At 33.1% G+C, this 19,224-nt stretch overlaps 2 protein-coding genes across 3 annotated transcripts in view; both read right to left on the bottom strand.

Moving 5' to 3' along the window:
- LOC139486829 (carbonic anhydrase-related protein 10-like) overlaps nt 1-19,224 on the bottom strand; it is a 66,306-nt gene that overhangs the window by 12,272 nt on the left and 34,810 nt on the right. For both annotated transcript variants that reach the window (XM_071271832.1, XM_071271830.1), the window contains exon 4: nt 18,568-18,753. In XM_071271832.1, coding sequence (XP_071127933.1) covers nt 18,568-18,753 — 186 coding nt within the window. The remainder of the gene's footprint in view (nt 1-18,567; nt 18,754-19,224) is intronic.
- Nucleotides 1,001-16,684, bottom strand: LOC139486826 (uncharacterized). The gene is made up of 8 exons (XM_071271824.1): nt 16,569-16,684; nt 12,179-12,595; nt 11,684-11,772; nt 10,555-10,686; nt 9,413-9,532; nt 7,369-8,319; nt 6,855-7,076; nt 1,001-4,340 (listed from the first exon to the last, which is right to left on the bottom strand). The coding sequence occupies exons 1-8, from the start codon at nt 16,582-16,584 to the stop codon at nt 2,826-2,828; spliced, it is 3,462 nt and encodes a 1,153-aa protein (XP_071127925.1). The 5' UTR covers nt 16,585-16,684; the 3' UTR covers nt 1,001-2,825.

Here is a 19,224-nt window from a genome sequence, read left to right as displayed (position 1 = left end):
TGCGTTTTTCTGTATACTTTGAACATACATTAATACTGCGAATACAGTGTATTTTCTGTCTTATATCCGTCATTGGACGAAATTTAAGTCAGATTAGACCTCCGGTTTGCGTTTTTCTTTTTACTTTGAAACAAATACACATACTACGAATAAAGTGTATTTTCTGTCTGATATCATTTTCAAGTTTACTATCCACGGCAGTCACAGGGTTTATTTAATAGAGAGGGTCTGAATAATATATATCAATGACCGCTGTGGATCAATTATTAAACTAAACTGAGAATTGACTGTAAAAAGAAAATACACTTTCGGGACGTCTGGAACGGGTGTTTTTAAGATCGAAATTTCAGGATTGACCATTTCGGGATCCGGGATTTCTTTTTTTCGAATTTCGGGATGTCGAGATATTTAATTTGTATACTAGTAATAAATTCGGAACCTCGGGATTTCATGTTTTTAAGCCCGGGATATTAGGATCAGGGCCCCTCCGCAGCGGTGGATCCAGAAATTTTCATACGCAGGGGCCCATTGACTGCCTAAGAGAGGCCCGATTAAACTAAACTGTGAATTGACTGTAAAAAGACAATACACTTTCGGGACGTCTGGAACGGGTGTTTTTAAGATCGAAATTTCAGGATTGACCATTTCGGGATCCGGGATTTCTTTTTTCAAATTTCGGGATGTCGAGATATTTAATTTGTATAATAAATTCAAAACCTCGGGATTTCATGTTTTCAAGCCCGGGATATTGGGATTAGGGCCCCTTCGCAGTGGAGGATCCAGAAATTTTCATACGCAGGGGCCCGTTGACTGCCTAAGAGGGGCCCGCTCCGGTCATGCTTCAGTGATTCCCTATATAAGCAACCAATTATTTTCCAGAAAAGGGGGGCCGGGCCCCCAAAATCCGCCTCTGCCCCGACCCCCCTTTAATGAATGTTCATAATATACAGATAAGCGCTAAAATAATTAAGAGGCTGGGACATGAATCATTGAGCTAAGGTTGGAAAGTGATATTTTTTTATTTTCATAAAAATGATGATAAATGCTCAGCTGAAACAAGAATAACACATAAATAAAGTTTTTTTCAATTTTTATCAAATTTGATGGTTTCCATAGCAACTAAATACAATACACTTTATACGGACTAAAAATGCAATAATTTAAACAAAATATACAACTTTTTCAGCTTTGAAAAGAACAAAAAGCTGAAGCATATGGTATCTTATAAGTTATCATTGCTTAATCATTTATTTTATAAATAAAAAAAAAAAAAAAATTAAGTGAACAATTATTTTTTCTGTTGCTATGGTTACATAAAACTTACAACTTTTTGATAATAATAATAAATGCAAAAAACACCATTTTTCCTATGCCAATTAAAAAAAATCGCAACAGTTAATTTGAAGTTCTTTCTTATTCCCTGTTCATTTATAGTATAATAATTTATTTAAAAAAAAAAAAATGGGTAGCAAATGATTAAAATTTTTTTTTTAGCATTGGTGAAAATTTTAAAAAATCAAAAAAAAATAATCTTATTTTCCAGAATAGACTTAAAAATACTGGTGTTTTATTATACCACGAGAATTAACATATATATAAACAACACTTAATATGTTTCACACATAATCAGATTCAAAATATCAATATTTTGAAGAAAAATGTTGCATAGCAACCAAATAAAGGCCATAGCAACGTATTTCATTATTACTTTTTATCAAGTGTTGAGAACAGAATATCTTTTTTTATGATTAAAGATGGGTATATAATTGTTTACCAATGTCAATTATTGCTGGCTGTACTTTATTCATGAAACATTTTTTAAAAAGTGCTAAAAAGGTTAAAAAAAATCTTGGAGCGATAAAATTTAATAAAAAGTAAGAAGAATTTTGAATTTTGCAACACAAAGCTAAGCCAGATCATTTATATTTCTATCATTCTAACCAAGACAACTTTGATATAGGTTAAAAAATCAAATGGTATTAACAACCTTATATGACAAATTAGAAAAGTGAGGATTTTTCAGCTTACAACAGTTGTAATAATTTACTGAATGATAAACACATACTCATAATCCCATTTCTCCATTCCAGAACATAACCATTGTGAGAAACATATGTATGTTTCATGCAAGATGCAAGTCACGCTTACCCTTCCTGAGCACCATAGATGCCTAACTTTAACTTTGAACTTAAAAAGTCAATGAACCATGTCTGAAGGTGTCGGGTCATATAGTTTCATGGATACTATAGTATATATATACATGTCAATGGTTATTCAACTACATACCAAACATCATAGGTTTTCTTACAATATAAACTTATCATAAACTTAAACCATGGACATAATTCAGTCAGTAAGCCATGACTGAGAGTTTTTTAACATAAAATTAACATAGAATATTTATGATGTACCTTATCAAAAGACATGAATTCATAACAATGAATACATTTACATTTTAAGCAAGATTTGAATTGCAGCAGATCAAGTTTACGAGCCTATTCCATCTACGCCAGTGACTTACAACCTTACGACTTTTCACAGTGCGCCAGAGGGTTGCATCCTGTTCTGCAAATCATGTTTTGCTTATTGAATGATTTTTCCCCCAAAAGTTAAAGACACCAAAATAATAATGATGGAAAGACAGAGAGGGATCTAACAATAAATATCATCTTTTTTATCTTATAATAATACAGAAATATTTAAAAACAGGCTATTTTCTATAGACCAATTGGAACCCAAAAGAGTTTAAGAAAGACAATTAAACAGAAATACCATAATTGAGCATAGACTACAAATTGAATAATATAACAAAGTTAGTGGTAAAGTTAGTTCCTGGCCAACACTTGTAACTCTTCCAATGTCTCTGCAGCTATTCCAGCTTCCATATCTTCTTCATCATAAGAATTGCATGCTGTTTTTCTTTTCTCTAAAACAAGTCTACTAAAATATGAAGCAATCTGAGTAGCTGATAAAAATTCATCTTTGGAAAAAAATCTTTTTCCAAGACTGCTTTTAGCACTTCTCATTTCTAGGGAAACCTCTTCTGGGTCACACTTGTGTCCAGTTCTTTCTCCCTTTGAAAATTTTTCCTTCAAGAAAGAAATTTGTGTGGTCGTGAATTTTTTTACAGTTCGTCTTTGTTTTAGACCCCATCCTTCACCCAATTTGCAGGAATTTTCACGTTCTGTAGTTTCGTGGCAACAGCTAGGTAAAACAACCAATTTCTGTTCAATTTTACTAGCATATTGTATCTTAGACTTATCAATTAAAGATGAAACCATTGGTTTTATTCTATGAGAACCAACATCCAAATGTCTGACCAAATTACCATACTTGCTAAACGTTGATAGACAATTTGGTTCTGAACAGGTAAACAGGTTGCTCCCAATATCATCAATCTCTTCCTCAATATCAACATCTGATTGATCTACTGCAATATTTGATGCTTCATTTCTGCATTCTTGAACTATAACACCTTGCCTGGCTGTTCTGGATGGAATTGAACTAAGGTGGCCAGCAAAAGCTTCTACGACAGTAATATTACTGCAACTCAACAACTGCAGCTTTAGTGATGAATTGGTAAGAAACTTTCCTTCCCCTACGCCATACTGTCTGAACACCCTTATACCTGTTTGTTGGTAGGCAAAGTTGTTTAGGGTTGTAATATTATTAATTTGAGATTTGATCTCTTTCTTGTTACAGCTCTCTGGAGGTAGTGCAACAACCACAGCTACATTTCTTAAACTGCATATCTGAAGTGCTTTCTTAAAATCAGCTGCAGTGCACACATCATGTCCTTCATTCACATATTTTCTAATTGCTGATTTTATGTGTGCAGCCCTCCTGTCACAGATAGATTTTCCTCCCTGAGGATCAGCAAAATCCATTTGCACAACTTTAATGTTTTCTTCTTCGTTGATAAGTGCTATTTCACTGACTGCCAAAAAACCATGGAAACATCCAGCATTGTCTGACCTTATGTAAGCCTTTTTGAGGGAAGGATTCATTTGTTGAAATTGTTGGAGAGTGTTTCTTAGTACAGCATTTGATGTTCTTGCATCTTGGGAAGCATTATCAAAGACATGGATAATAGTTTGCATTTTTAGGTCATCCGTATCAGAAGTATGATATGATCCTACACTAACATGCCAATTTAACCCTCTTTTGCCAAACCATTTAGACTGAGACTCTCTATAGCGCATGGGCAGGAATTTCATAGCCCAGTCTCTCTCTACCAAAACTTCATCTTTTGATAATTTATGCAGAATTTCGCTTCTTGCTGTGTCCTGGTTATAGGATCTCAGGAGGTGTTTCTTCCACTCTTGGATGGCCTTTATACTCTGAAATATAAAATATTATACAGGTACATGAATATTAGTAAATATGTGAAATGGTGCATTTATTTATATAAGTTAAAGTTGGGTTTAGAGCTGTAATTTCAAAAGGAGTTTATTATTTATAATGCTCTTTTATTGTAAAATAAGAACACTATTTGATGGTTCTCACATAGGTGTAAGAAAAATGCTTGCTTGTAGCTAATTTGAAATTAGATTCATTTATATTTCTAGTGATTGACATTATTACTTTCTTTCTTTTTGTAATGAATGTATCATTTTGTAATTCACTGTGTTTCATGGGGATATTAAGGTATATGTATTACACAAAAAAATGTTGATGATAGATAACCTAATTTGTTTGATCTCTTGCACTATGTGAATTCAGTATTTCCCTTTACTTGACGTGTAATACAGTATGTTTTCATTTAATACAGTTACTCAGTTCTTTTTTTTGGAATTTGACTTTTAGATGAAGAAAAACAATGATATCGCAGCATCATTTCATACCAGTTTTATCTTATCCTGGTATTAAGATTTCTTGCTACATTGAAGACCTGTTGGTGACCTTCTGCTATTGTTTTTTTCTATGGTCGGGTTGTTGTCTCTTTGACACATTCCCCATTTCCATTCTCAATTTTATTAAGATGGACTTTTGTGTAATAAACATTTACCCTCATTCATATTTTTTTTTCATTATGATATATGCAGTATAGATATACATATACAGATGAATACTCTGCCAAATATTATTAATGAACAAGTGTGGACACAAACCAGCATGAATAGTATCCACCATTCTAAGACTATAACATGGCAATAAATAGTTCCTAAGGATTGACAATTTATTCTACCAAAACAAAATTGGAACTTGATGTATCAGTTGTCATATTTAAACTATATTATATACCAAATATAAAATCAAAATCTTTAAACATGATGAAAAAAAGTGTCAAAGACTGATTACGTTTTTTAGTTTCCTAATTTCCTAAGTCCAAGAACCATAACTTTGCAAAAATCATCAGACCACAACAGAATTGGAACTTTATCTGTAATTTGTCATGGTTAAACTATACACCAACTATAAAATCAATATATTCAAGAATGACATAAAACTAGAGGCTCTAAAGAGCCTGTGTCGCTCACCTTGGTCTATGTGAATATTCAACAAAGGACACAGATGGATTCATGACAAAATTGTGTTTATAGTGATTGTGATGTTTTTGTAGATCTTACTTTACTGAACATTCTTGCTGTGTACAATTATCTCTATCTATAATGATTGGATTCAGTGGAAAATGTTAGTAAAAATTTACAAATTTTATGAAAATTGTTAAAAATTGACTATAAAGGGCAATAACTCCTTAGGGGGTCAATCGACAATTTTGGTCATGTTGACTTATTTTTAGATCTTACTTTGCTGTAAATTATTGCTGTTTACAGTTTAACTCTATCTATAATAATATTCAAGATAATAACAAAAACCAGCAAAATTTCCTTAAAATTACCAATTCAGGGACAGCAACCTAACAACCAGTTGTCCACTTCATCTGAAAATGTTACAGCAGATAGATCTTGACCTGATAAACAATATCAACCCCTATCAGATTTGCTCTTAATGCTTCGGTTTTTGAGTTATAAGCCAAAAACTGCATTTTACCCCTATGTTCTATTTTTAGCCATGGCAGCCATGGCGGTCGGTTGGCCGGGTCACTGGACACAAATTTTAATCTAAATACCCCAATGAGGATTGTGGCCAAGTAAAGTTTAATTTGGCCCCGTAGTTTTAGAGGAGAAGATTTTTGTAAAAGATAACTAAGATTTACGAAAAATGGTTAAAAGTTGACTATAAAGGGAAATAACTCCTAAAGGGATCATCTGACCATTTTGGTCCTGTTGACTTATTTGTGAATCTTACTTTGCTGAACATTTTTGCAGTTTACAGTTTATCTCTATCTATAATAATATTCAAGATAATAACCAAAAACAGCAAAATTTCCTTAAAATTACCAATTCAGGGGCAACAACCTAACAACCAGTTGTCCAATTCATCTGAAAATTTCAGAGCAGATAGATCTTGAACTGATAATCAATTAAACTATGTCAGATTTGCTCTAAATGCTTTGGTTTTTGAGTTATAAACCAAAAACTGCGTTTTACCCCTATGTTCTATTTTTAGCCATGGCGGCCATCTTGGTTCGATTGCTGGGGTTCGATGGCCGGGTCACCGGACACAATTTTTTAAAATAAATACCCCAATGATGATTGTGGCCAAGTTTGGTTTTATTTGGCTCAGTAGTTTCAGAGGAGAAGATTTTTGTAAAAGTTAACGAAGACGGACGACATACGCCAAGTGATGAGAAAAGCTCACTTGGCCCTTCAGGCCAGGTGAGCTAAAAATGTGGAAAACTGATTTATCAGACAGACAGGATGAAATCCCTAAGTCCACTTCAGCTTCAACGGTAAGGGGCTTTATGGGTAATTGGAAGATATCAGCAAATATACAATGGGATTTTTTACCTGTTCAACCATGTATATGGTGTCATCTTCTTGATCAGCTGACTCATATAATACTTCATCTGATGATTTCTCTATTTTTACCAGGGTTTCTGTTAAGTCATCACATTTCTTACACACTTGGTTGTGCTCATGTTGACAAGAAGCAGTATATTCTTTTGATTGATCTGATAAGGCAAAGTTACAACAATGGTCTGCAGTTTCAGATTCTTTGGAAATATGCAACTGAAAAGAATAAAAAAGTTCATGTTATAATTATCTTCATTTTTGTTGCAACTGAGAGGAAAGTCTGGAAGTTAAGAAAGAGTTTCTTGAATGTGTAGCTACTTGGTATTGTTAGCACAGTTGTGTTTAACAGTTGCTGGTCTACAATGTCCTCAAATATTGGAGAATTTTTTTTCTATGGAATTCAGAAATTCATTTTTATTAATGGAAAATTTAGATGTGCATAATATTCTCATTTTCTTTTTACATTGATACACAACATGACATTTCTTACAAATAATAAGTTAATTACCTTGTATTCTATTTTGAGGTACTGCTTCCCCAAGGTTAAGGATTTCTGGATAGACTCTTGCCATAGTGCTCCCTTCCCCAGTTTTCCAAGTAATTCTGCAACTTTTTTTAGATCTTCAAATGCTTTGGCTCCATCAGCAGCATAGTTGTCCAACCCCTTCATGCACTTTCTAATGTTTGGTTCAACTGCCTCCATTATTCTCAAATAGGATCTTGAACTTGCTGTGGCATCAAAATGTGTGTCTTTACAATAGGATTCATATTGTTCAATAACACGGGTTCTTACACTGTTCAATATTATTTTTGGCACATGAAACACTTCCCCTGATGAAATCTTGAGATGTGTCTCTCCATATGGTGCATCTGTCATTATGGATGGACTCATAATGAAGTCCATGAAATGGCTTATCTGCTCATCTGTCAAACCCTCTCGACTATATGATGTTTTACTAACAGGTTGTCCAGTACCAATCATTGAAGAATGTTTTCTGGCTGTGGTGTACTTGTATTTTGACAAGTCAGGAATAAATTCCTTAATTGCTTTCAAGGAGTAATTTCCCCCAAACAGAGATAAAATCTGTCTTTGTGTTCCCCAATCTGTGGCTTGGTTATATGCAGCAGATAAAACTTCAAGCATATTATTGTCATCTGATTGTGTTGAAGACAATCTTTGTAGCACAGCATTTGATAAAGAAGACACTTGTCCAGGAGCAATAACATTCAAAACTTCTTGAAAGATTGAAGTTGCTGTATTTGTGTGATTTCTTCTAGTGCGCTCAGACGCTTCCTCCCAATTACACTGTAGCTGGCTGACTGGATCTAGACCACAAACAGTCAAAAAATAATCCAGGGCTTTTCTTTTTAAGTCATTTTCAGGCACAGACTCTTGGCTGTCAGGCCGCCAAACACTACCCTGAGATTCATCATCTGTAAAATCTGTCTGGCAAAATTCCTACAAAGAATATGTTTATATCAAATTTAATAAAAAATCTTGCACTGATTATAAATATTTAAAAAAATTAAGTGTTATAACATTTAGTGCTGAACTTAAAATTTGATCGAGGTATAGCCAATATACACATTTAATGAATTTATACCTATGAGAGTGTTAACGAGGTAATTTTCCATAATATTAATATTTCCAAGCAGGCAACTCTTTTTAAAAAAAGTTCATTTTAGAACTTGTCGGAGATATTGCTGATATTAACCTTTAGTACTAGTATAAGTTATATACAAAAAACCTCACAGGAATTCCTCCTTTGGGAGCACTTACAAAACTGGACATCCAGTATTTCTATGTCCCCGCAAAAGTGCAAGGAGGATTAAAAATAACATTAGATGTGAGTTTCCATCTGATGATTTAAGCCTTTTTCAACTGACTTTTATAGTTCGTTCTTATGTTGTATGTTGTACTAGGGGAGGGTTGGGATCCAGCTAACATGTTTAACCCCGCCACATTATTTATGTATGTGCCTGTCCCAAGTCAGGAGCCTGTAATTCAGTGGTTGTCGTTTGTTTATGTGTTACATTTATTTGTTTCTCGTTCATTTGTTTTCATAAAAATTTAGTTTTATCGTTTGAATTGTTTTAAATTGTCTTATCGAGGCCTTTTATAGTTGACTATGCGTTATGGGCTTTGCTCATTGTTGAAGGCCGTATGGCTACCTATAGTTGTTAATGTCTGTGTCATTTTGGTCTTTTGTGGATAATTGTCTCATTGGCAATCATACCACATCTTTCTTTTTTTATATTTCCATGGAAAACATATGTTGCCAAGAAGTGACAAGTTTCAACAGGAAGTTGAAAGGCAATGAAATAAATACACACACTATAACACAATGTTAAAGCTTTAAGCCATATATAAAGATTGTGCCCAATGTTATGTTGATGAGAAAAGTGTGACAAAAGTTTTTGCGACTCCACCGATGAAGACACTGACGCAGGCAGTATATAAATCACTAACAACGGATGATAGAGTAAATAAGTCATATATATCATCTTGAATATAATGTAACAATATCAATGTGTTTTAGTTTTAAACTTACTGTAATTTCAGTTGTCTCACTTTCTTTTACTGATTCATTTTCTACAAATTTGTCAAATTCTGCAAGGTAACCAGGACTGCTGTATTCCACTTTCTGCTTGTTTTTCACATACACTTCATTCTATAAAAAAAGAGATTTGTTGTTATTTTATTTTATTCTTAAATTAAAAACAAATAGAAACAAGAATAACACAATGAGGGTAATTAAACCAGTCTTGTTTTTTCTTTTTTTGTGTCACACCATTTTTTAATCTATAACCATGACAGTGGAATTTGCTAATATCAAACTTTACCTTCATTGTTCCATCAGTAACAATATGTTAAATTCAAAAAGCTTTTATGAAAAATATAAGCAACAGTTCAAAGGTTATCATTATACATAGACACTGGACCAGAGCTGCTGGCTTACCAACTAACCTGCCTGTGTGCCATACAATACATACAACCAAAATATAAATTGTATGATCTTTTTTTGAAAATCTAGTTAAAAAATTAAAGATTCTATAAGATATTATTTTTTTTAATGAGCTCTATGCAAAATATTTGCCATTTTTAATTTTCTGCAAAAAAATCTCAACACTTCCATACCAGAATTTAAATGACAGCAAAGTTGACAAAATAATTCATCAAATTTAAACTAAAGTCAGAGAATGGAAGCCAATTTTTTGATATTCATAAGAACATATACATACAGACAGACATGGGTAAAACATAATGCCCCATTAACATAGCGGCGGAGGCATACCAATCAGATTTGAAATAGAAAGCTTCACAACAGGTGCTGACCTTTTGTACCCCACTTTATATAATAAATGGAGACTGTGACACAGATGATGCCCTCGTTCAGATATAATACCATTGAGAGGCATACAATTAAGAATTGGTAAAGGTAACACCAACCAAATTGGAACTTGATCTATGTTTTGAGGTTATAAGCATTATGTATTATATAAAGTTCTATAATTTTTGTTTGAGGAAAATTTAAGTAAGAGAATGGAAATCATTTGGGGAATGACATACAAATGTACAGACAGATAAGGCTTATGCATATTACCTGTTTATCAACAAGTGTTGCATAAAAACATAAAAGCTCTGTCAAATATGACTTGATATATACATGTACATTATAAACAGCTGACTTACTGTAATTTCATATCTCTCACTTTCTTCTACTGATTGTGATTCTTCCATAAGATAGTCTAGTTGATCTGCTAGGTAAAACTGACTGTGCAACTCCATATTTGTCTCTAGATCTCTTTCAATACAAGTTTCATTCTGGAAAAAAAAATCAATCAATTCTAATCTGGCAGCATCATTTAAATATGTATATATATAGAAAATAACTGAATCTACTATGTTTTTGGAAATCATATAAAAATGAGGATACCCAGTAACCCTATCAATATTTATATCATGATAAAAGGACCCAAACTAGAAGGTATTGTACTAGACAGCTCATCCATAATTTTTTTTTCTTCTTCGTTTTGGCCTTTTGGCCAAGTTGGAGTTTGAACACCGCCAATATAAGGATTTCCTGACGTGGCTTGATTGTAGATCAATTGTTATGATGAAGTCTCAATAATAATAATTTGGTAAAGAATAGAAAACATTTAGTTTATATATATAATTTGAAAGCAATTTGTAAGGGATTTGCTTCTTTAAAATCAGTAAATGGTTTCAGAAATTTTTTTGTGATTTTAACTTGAACTAGCTGTCATGATCAGTAACTGCTGCGAGTACTCTCAGATCTGTACTAATTCTTTTTGTTGTTGGGATATACAAGTACCCAGCCACGTCCACTGTGTGTTTTTTTTTTAGATTTATTTCTATTTGTATTCATCTGATGAGTTAAGCTTTTTCCAACTGATTTATTATAGTTCGTTCCTATGTTGTACTGCTACACCCCTGTGTCTCAAGTCAGGGGTTGGGTTGGGATCCAGCTAACATATTTAACCCCACCACATTATGTATGTATGTGCATATCCCAAGTCAGGAGCCTGAAATTCAGTGGTTGCTGTTTGCTGTGTTACATATTTAATTTTCGTTAATGTTTTTGGTAGATTAATTAGGCCGTTAGTTTTCTCGTTTTAATTGTTTTACATTTGTCATTTCAGGGCCTTTTACAGCTGACTATGCAGTATGGGCTTTGCTTATTGTTAAAGACTGTATGGTGACCTTTAGTTGTTAATTTCTGTGTCATTTGATCTCTTTTGAAGAGTCATTGGCAATCACACCATATCTTCTTTTTTATATTTTTATAATTGATTCTTACATTCAGCTGGCATTCATAATCTTTAGTATCCTTTGTTTCATGGTCCTTTAATTCTTTCACTATTTCTTTCCGACAAAAAGTACACACCCCTGTAAGCAAAATGTAAAAAAAAACTTTACTTTATATTGAAGTGGAGGACATGACTAAAAATCATTCAAAGCATGATAGGTCAAAAACATACAAATAATGTAAATGATGTACAGCATGGGTTACATGTAGTTACAATTTATTACAGAGTGAAAAGTGAGGCCCCACAAGGGGGGGGGGGGGGGTGTTCCCATAATCACATTCATCATTAACTATTTCTATTTCTTTAAACTCAAGAGTCTGTAATCAAAAAATCATGTAAAATTTGGTTTAGTAATCAAATAATCAGTAACAAATGGCAAAATAATCACATTTATAATCAATAACCCCATGAGGAGGTTCAAAGGTTTGTTATTCATAGTTTGAATATTGGTTCATTGGACTTATTCTTTTAAAATAGATTGCTACCTGATCCAATCTGTATTAACTGGTGTCTTTGTTTCCACAGATAAAGGGACTGACACAAAGCAATAGTTCCTTTCAAAAGAGGTTTCTTTCTTTTTTGTGTTTCCTTTCCCCTTGAACAATATTTCAGCATGCATAATTGACTACTTCTCCATCCTAAGCCTAATCTGTACCTATGGTTTGGACAAATTGTGCATTGCTCTGTTGGTATATCAAACAATCCTCCACGATATTTTAATAAGTCAGCTTCACTATTGACATCTTTAAAGTTTATATGAAAACGTCTGCAGTGAGATTCAATGGATTTGTTGCATGATATAAGAGGTAGAACTTTGTTACAATCAGCTTTAGCATTTGACTCACAAAATATATTATTTACACTAGTAAATTCTCCAAAGCTACAGCATAAAGGATTTCCACCTGCAAAAAAATAGAATCATTTAACAATAAAGTTAGAAAAAATCAATAGTGAAATATCGCTTTTACAGCAAACATATCTAACACATGTCTTAGGCCTAAATCAATTTATTGTTTGTTTTCCCAATCCTGACCCTGCCAAGCCAGGTGTGGGTAGGTAGGTAGGTAGGTACAATTTTTTATTTTTTTTCAAAAAGCCTGAATATTATTGGATGATCTTGCAGGCCCGAAAATCAGAAATGAATAAAATAATATTTGACTTATTTTTGACAATAAAATTTCATGAGTAGGATCACTTTTGAAGGGTCGGTAGGGATTGGGGAAACAAACAATATTTTGTTTTAGGCCTTATATCAAAAGTTTAATTTATTTTCCAAAACCCAAAAAATATTTCTGACCTCAAAATTGAAATGACTGTAAAAGGTCTATTATCATAAATAACATACAAAAAATAAAATAATTCCCATGACCATATTTTTAAGTTATTGGATGGATAATTGTTTAAAAACGGTACAGTGGCAGGTTAAAGTAAATGCATATTCAGGAAAAGAAAATGATATTATGCCAGATATTCAGTGACTCTTATTTGCACAAAACTCTAACATTGAACTGGACTTGTTAGAGCCAAAACTTTAAAATTGGGAAATTTAAGCAAGAATGTCCAAAATCGAACCTTTTTCTGGAAATTCAAGCATCAAATTCAAAGTTGAAGTTATATTGAATAGCTGCCCCTCCCCCTTTTTGTATGTATGCGCCTGTACCAAGTCAAGAGCCATTAATTCAGTGGTTGTTGTTTGTTTATGTGTTACATATTTGTTTTTCGCTCATTTTTTTATATAAATATAAGGCCATTAGTTGTCTCGTTTGAATTGTTTTACATTGTCATATAGGGGCCTTATATAACTGACTAGTCACTACGTGGTATGTGCTTTGCTCATTGTTGAAGACCGTATGGTTACCTGTTATTGTAATTTCTATTTCATTTTGGTCTCTTAAAGAAAGTAATGTCTCATTGGCAATCATACCACATCTTCTTTTTTATACATGTAGGACTCAGAGGTGTGATGGGGAAGCATAGTGCGATGGTGTTGCTGTTGTGCTTTGGTCTGACGTTTTCAAATACAACATTAAATAACACTTTCAAAAACAATTTTAATAACTTCACCTTCTTGAAATACAACTAAAGGATTGGTAGGTAGGAATAGAAGATTTTTTGATTAAGGAAAGAATTCAAATAAATGTTTTGTAAAAAGATTAGACCGTTGATTTTCTGGTTTGAATTGTGTTCCACTGGTCATTTAGGGATCCTCATATAGCACGCTTTTTGGTGTGAGCTAATTCTCAGTGTCAAAGGCCGATCTATAATTGTTTCCTTTTTATACATTGCGACTTGGGTGGAGCTAAACGATGAATTTACACAGACCTTCAAAACAAAAATTGTTTACTGTTTATCTAAATATTCAAGTCAATATTTTTTGCGCCTGTCCCAAGTCAGGAGCCTCTGGCCTTTGTTAGTCTTGTATTATTTTAATTTTAGTTTCTTGTGTACAATTTGGAAATTAGTATGGCGTTCATTTAATATCACTGAACTAGTATATTTTTGTTTAGGGGCCAGCCAAAGGATGCCTCTGGGTGCAGGAATTTGAATTTCTCGCTACATTGAAGACCTGTTGGAGACCTTCCGCTGTTGTTTTTTCTATGGTCAGGTTGTTGTCTCTATGACACATTCCCCATTTCCATTCTCAATTTCAAATATGCTCCATTTAAACTTTTTAAAAAAAATTGGTATACTTTTTTTTACTTAATAATTTTGCGTCCAAAACAAATTAAAATTTTAAAGTTCATAATTTGACCCTAATAAAATATTCCATAGATTTCCCGAATGCATGACTAGCATGCTAACCATGCACTGCACCATCAAATTAAATGGTTTTTTTTTTACATGATTGACTATTGCATTTTACATTTGTATATCTGATGGACACAGTCAAATTTAGGTTTAACTGATATTTTATGTTTACATATCCTTTTGAATATATATGCGGTATGTATAAATATGCAGCAACTTTTGATTTAATATATTATTAAAGGATGTGATTTAAACATGTTGGCTCCTGTAGAAATTGTGACGCACACTGAACATATAATAAACCATTGCAAGAACACTTCGAGTTTGATGGGTCTGTAGGTGACATGTTTCAAGGGGAAATATTGTTCCTATTGAACATGATAACAACATATATATCACATTTTTTTTCAGTAGAAGTATAAAATGCCGAGGACCCTTTCAACTGCAGTCCAGCCCTTTTAAGGAATTAACTTTTCCGTTTCAGTTCTAAATAATAACTTGCATGATGCCAACCCTACAGGAACGTACGCACACAGCTTATATTGCCAGTGTATAGTTTACACTTTGATTTGAAATTTCTGCCTCTGTTGTAACTATATATATAATATTCAACATGTTCAAATATTAGATATATATATATCAACGTGTGTTGTGTTTTATATTTATAAAAATGGCCAAATTATGGATGATTTTTTATAGGCATGTGTTGTGTTTTAAATTAAAAATTGCCAAATATGAATACTTTATTAAACAGTATACATGTATTGTAGTATGTGTTTTATGCCGTGTCCACAAATGAAGACAATGTTTAAAGACTGCAAACTGAATATACATGTACACCATGTACACTCCAAGTGGGATTGCAGTACCTGTTACATACAACATGTACAATAACACCTTTAGTGTCTCTTAAAGTATTTGTACATGCTTTGTAAAGGGACAAACATTTGATATTCTAGGGGGAAGGAGAGAGAGGGGACAGAAATTATTAAAACAAGAAAGTGTCCTCAGTACAGGAATGCCCCACTCGCACTCTCATTTTCTATGTTCATTGGACTGTGAAATTGGAGTAAAATCTCTAATTTGGCATTAAAATTAGAAAGATCATATCACAGGGAACATTTGTACCAAGTTTGAAGTCGATTGGACTTCAACTTCATCAAAAACTACCTTGACCAAAAACTTTAACCTGAGGTGGGACAGACGGACGGACGAACGGACGCACAAACCAGAAAACATAATGCCCCTCTACTATCGTAGGTGGGGCATAATGACTTGTCCTGGAAAAAGCTGAAAATAAGTAACTCAGCCCGGCTCAGGAAAAAATAAATAATATTATTAATCTTTTCTCTATAGATACTAAAGGAAAACTCTGGATTAAGTTGTATAAGGGGTTGAAAATGGGAAAGCAGATTTGGAGGGTTTTTCAGGGGCCCAGGCCCCCTATTGAGGAAAAAAATTGGCTGATTAAATATAATAATATAGCGAATCATTGAAGCATGACTGGAGTGGCCCCCTTTTAGTCAGTCAGTGGGCCCCCTCTTATGAAAGTTCCTGGATCAGCCACTGAAATGAATAGTTGCACATAAAAAAAAAACAAAAAAACTGCTTGAAAGCAAAAGTGATATTATACACATCCAGAAAAATTCTGCCCTGCATTTGTACTCATATTGGCTTTATTGCGAGAAAATGTAAACGAGTCTGACTAAATTAATGGCCAAATGAATAAGAAAACTTAAAAAAATTCTACATCTTTTGGTAATTATTTTATAGAACTGGGTCATGACCACAGGAAGGTAGACTATCCATATTTATATATTCTATGGATAGAAACAAGTGCCTGTGGTCTTGACTTGAAGTAACATTTTTGTATTTGCAATATTTTTTTCAAGAATGTCAATTTCAGTTGAAAATGACAGGACAATTTATGGTTGGGAACTTACTGTACTATCTTTATCTCTATGGAAATTGAAAAGTAATTTTTATCCTCCAGTCAACCCAGTAAGGCAGTATATATCCAGAAATTTTATGGCAAAACAGCTTTTGATTTGGACAGTGCTCATATTTTTTATTTGTACCTAGAAAACTGAATGGTTGCAGTGTGGTGGTTAATATTTTTCAAATTACCTGATTGTTGTGTCATAATTGTTGTTCATATTGTATGTACAGTATCTAATTGCTGCAAAAATCTTGTAAATCGTCTGCAATCCTCAAATCAATGTTGTTGTCTGCTGTACAGGAAGTGTGTAAGGGAGATAATCGAGTATCTCAGTTGTCAGGGGAGATAATCAAAACATGTTCCAACTGCATTTCATTCAAATTTTCAGCTTTCCGTAACTGTCCTTTTAGTCATTTGCTACCCGATTTTCTTTTATTTATTTTTCAACTAGCATGTCTGCTTGTTGTTAAATGTATAACTTCAATGATAATATGTTGCGCTTTTGAAAAAATGAATGTTGAACATTAATTAAATTTATCGATCAAAAGGGGCAATATATTACACAAACCACTCAAATATCCTTTTACAAAATGTTATAATTATTATTTCTATAATTTTTCCTTGATTTATTAACTTTTTACTTAAGTATAAACATTTTCTTTAATTTTTAAGTGTTTATTACGTTGTAAAATGTGTATAATATGTCAAAGTACAAAACAGTCATTGGTTATATATGGGTCCCAGGTATAAGGGTCCTAATACAAACAATAAAAACGGATTTCAACAACAAAACATTTTTTTTTGCCTTATACACGATGGATGCATGAAAATATCACCATTTGAAGAAATTCTATTTTTTTCTATTTTCCATTTTTTGGCTGAAAAGCTCAATGATTCATGTCCCAGCCTCTTAAAAAATGTGTCAGTAAAATTAACAGAGAACAAACAAAAAAAAGGATTTTTTTGTGGGAAAAGGAGGAGCCGGGCTAGAAAAAACAATTATCCTATCCCGAATTACCTATGACTTTTGATACCTTTCTGAAATTCTCAAGTCACTAAATGTTTTACAAAAAAAAAGATATGGTATGAATGCCAAATAGACAGCTCTCCACAAGAGACCAAAATGACACCGACATTAGCATTTAAAGGTCACCTTTAAACTTTCAACAATAAGCAAAAGCCGATACTGCATAGTCTGATATAAAAGGCCCCGAAATGACAATGTAAAACAATTCAAATGAGAAAACTAACAGCCTTATTTATGTACAAAAAAAGAACGAAAAACAAATATCACTGAACCACTGAATTACAGGCTCCTAACTGGAATGTTCATAATACATGTACACTAAATGTATGTTCATAATGAAATTAATAGAAAACAAAAAATGGGAATTTTGGAAATAAAGGAGGAGGGTTAAAAAAAACATTTTCCTGTCCCCAAGTACCTATGACTTTTGATACTTTTCCTGAAATTCTCAAGTCATTAAATCTTTTACAAAATTATTCCTACAACACTTTACATCCTTTCAAATACGCTCTGAATGCCCGCGATTTCGCGGGTGTGTTCTAGTATTTTTTGAAAGAGAAAACTGACGTCAAAGCAACAGTTTTAATATACCATTACTTTAGTCGTTCACTACTTCCTTGTCCATACCATAGGTAATGTTTACATATATCACTTTGTTTTTAAAATGATTTACGTTAGAAAACGATTCCATACCAATAATAAGATATTATCAGTTGGCTATATACTATATTACAATGAACTTAAACATTACAAATCAGTTTAACTGTGTTTTCATTGTTAAACAAATCAATAAATAAATGAGAGCCGTGGTGTAGTGGTTAGTTCATCGGACTACTAACACAAAGGTTTCTGGTTCGATCTCCTCTCCGGTGAGAACATTTCAGGGACTGAATTATCGGCTCTCCCTTGACATCATTTGCGAGTATGGTCTTGATGAAGCGATGATACTCCGTCGAAAGGGGACGATAAATGGCTGACCAGTGTTGAGAGAGAGCCATATCTCTTGCACGTAAAAGACACCCTTGTAGATTTCGAAAAAAAACCGCTACAAGGCAGCACTCTCACCCGCAAAGCGGAAAGGGATTAATATAAGTTGCAATAACTTGTTTCCCAATCCACTATAAATAAATATGTTTAAACTAATAAAATAAACCAATTACCTCAGCAGCAAAATGTTTACCATCTACAGAATGCTCAGAACCAAAATTATCATTTCCTCCAAAGTGAAACTTGACTTGATGTAATCTATAAATGTACGATAAAGGACCTAATGATATCAAAACGATGCTTGTTGAGTGCAGTTCAAATGTTAAATCTGTTCCTTTATTTATAAGTGTGCCGTTTATCTGAAATACAAGATGCAAAATGTCAACACCAACACGAAAACAATTGTAGAATTTTATATTGTGTCTTTAGTCATGAATGTCATTTCCGCTTACAAAGAAAATGAACGTTTTTTTCGAATTTCACTATGAATGAAGAGTTATGGGATAGTTATGAATATGTAGCATTCGTACTAGTCTTAACTTGAATTAGCTCACGCCGCGATATAGCCCTTTTGCGCTCATGCGGCGTAAAACAAACACAAATCAATCAACCATTAAGCCTTAACGATTAAGATCACTTCCTTAATCGACATCGTGTATCGTCATTACATCATGGTGATAAAAGAGGCATCAAAGATACCAGAGAGACAGTCAAACTCATAGATTAAAAATGAGCTAATAATAATCTATCAACGCCATGGCTAATATTAAAAGGACAAACAGCTAAATAATAGTACAGAAGAGACACAACATAGAAAACTAAAGAATAAG

This window comes from Mytilus edulis, chromosome 8 (genome assembly GCF_963676685.1).
Source record: "Mytilus edulis chromosome 8, xbMytEdul2.2, whole genome shotgun sequence".
Classification (NCBI taxonomy): domain Eukaryota; kingdom Metazoa; phylum Mollusca; class Bivalvia; order Mytilida; family Mytilidae; genus Mytilus; species Mytilus edulis.
The sequence above is the reverse complement of the archived record's forward strand: the minus strand, read 5'-3'. Positions and strand labels throughout refer to the sequence as shown.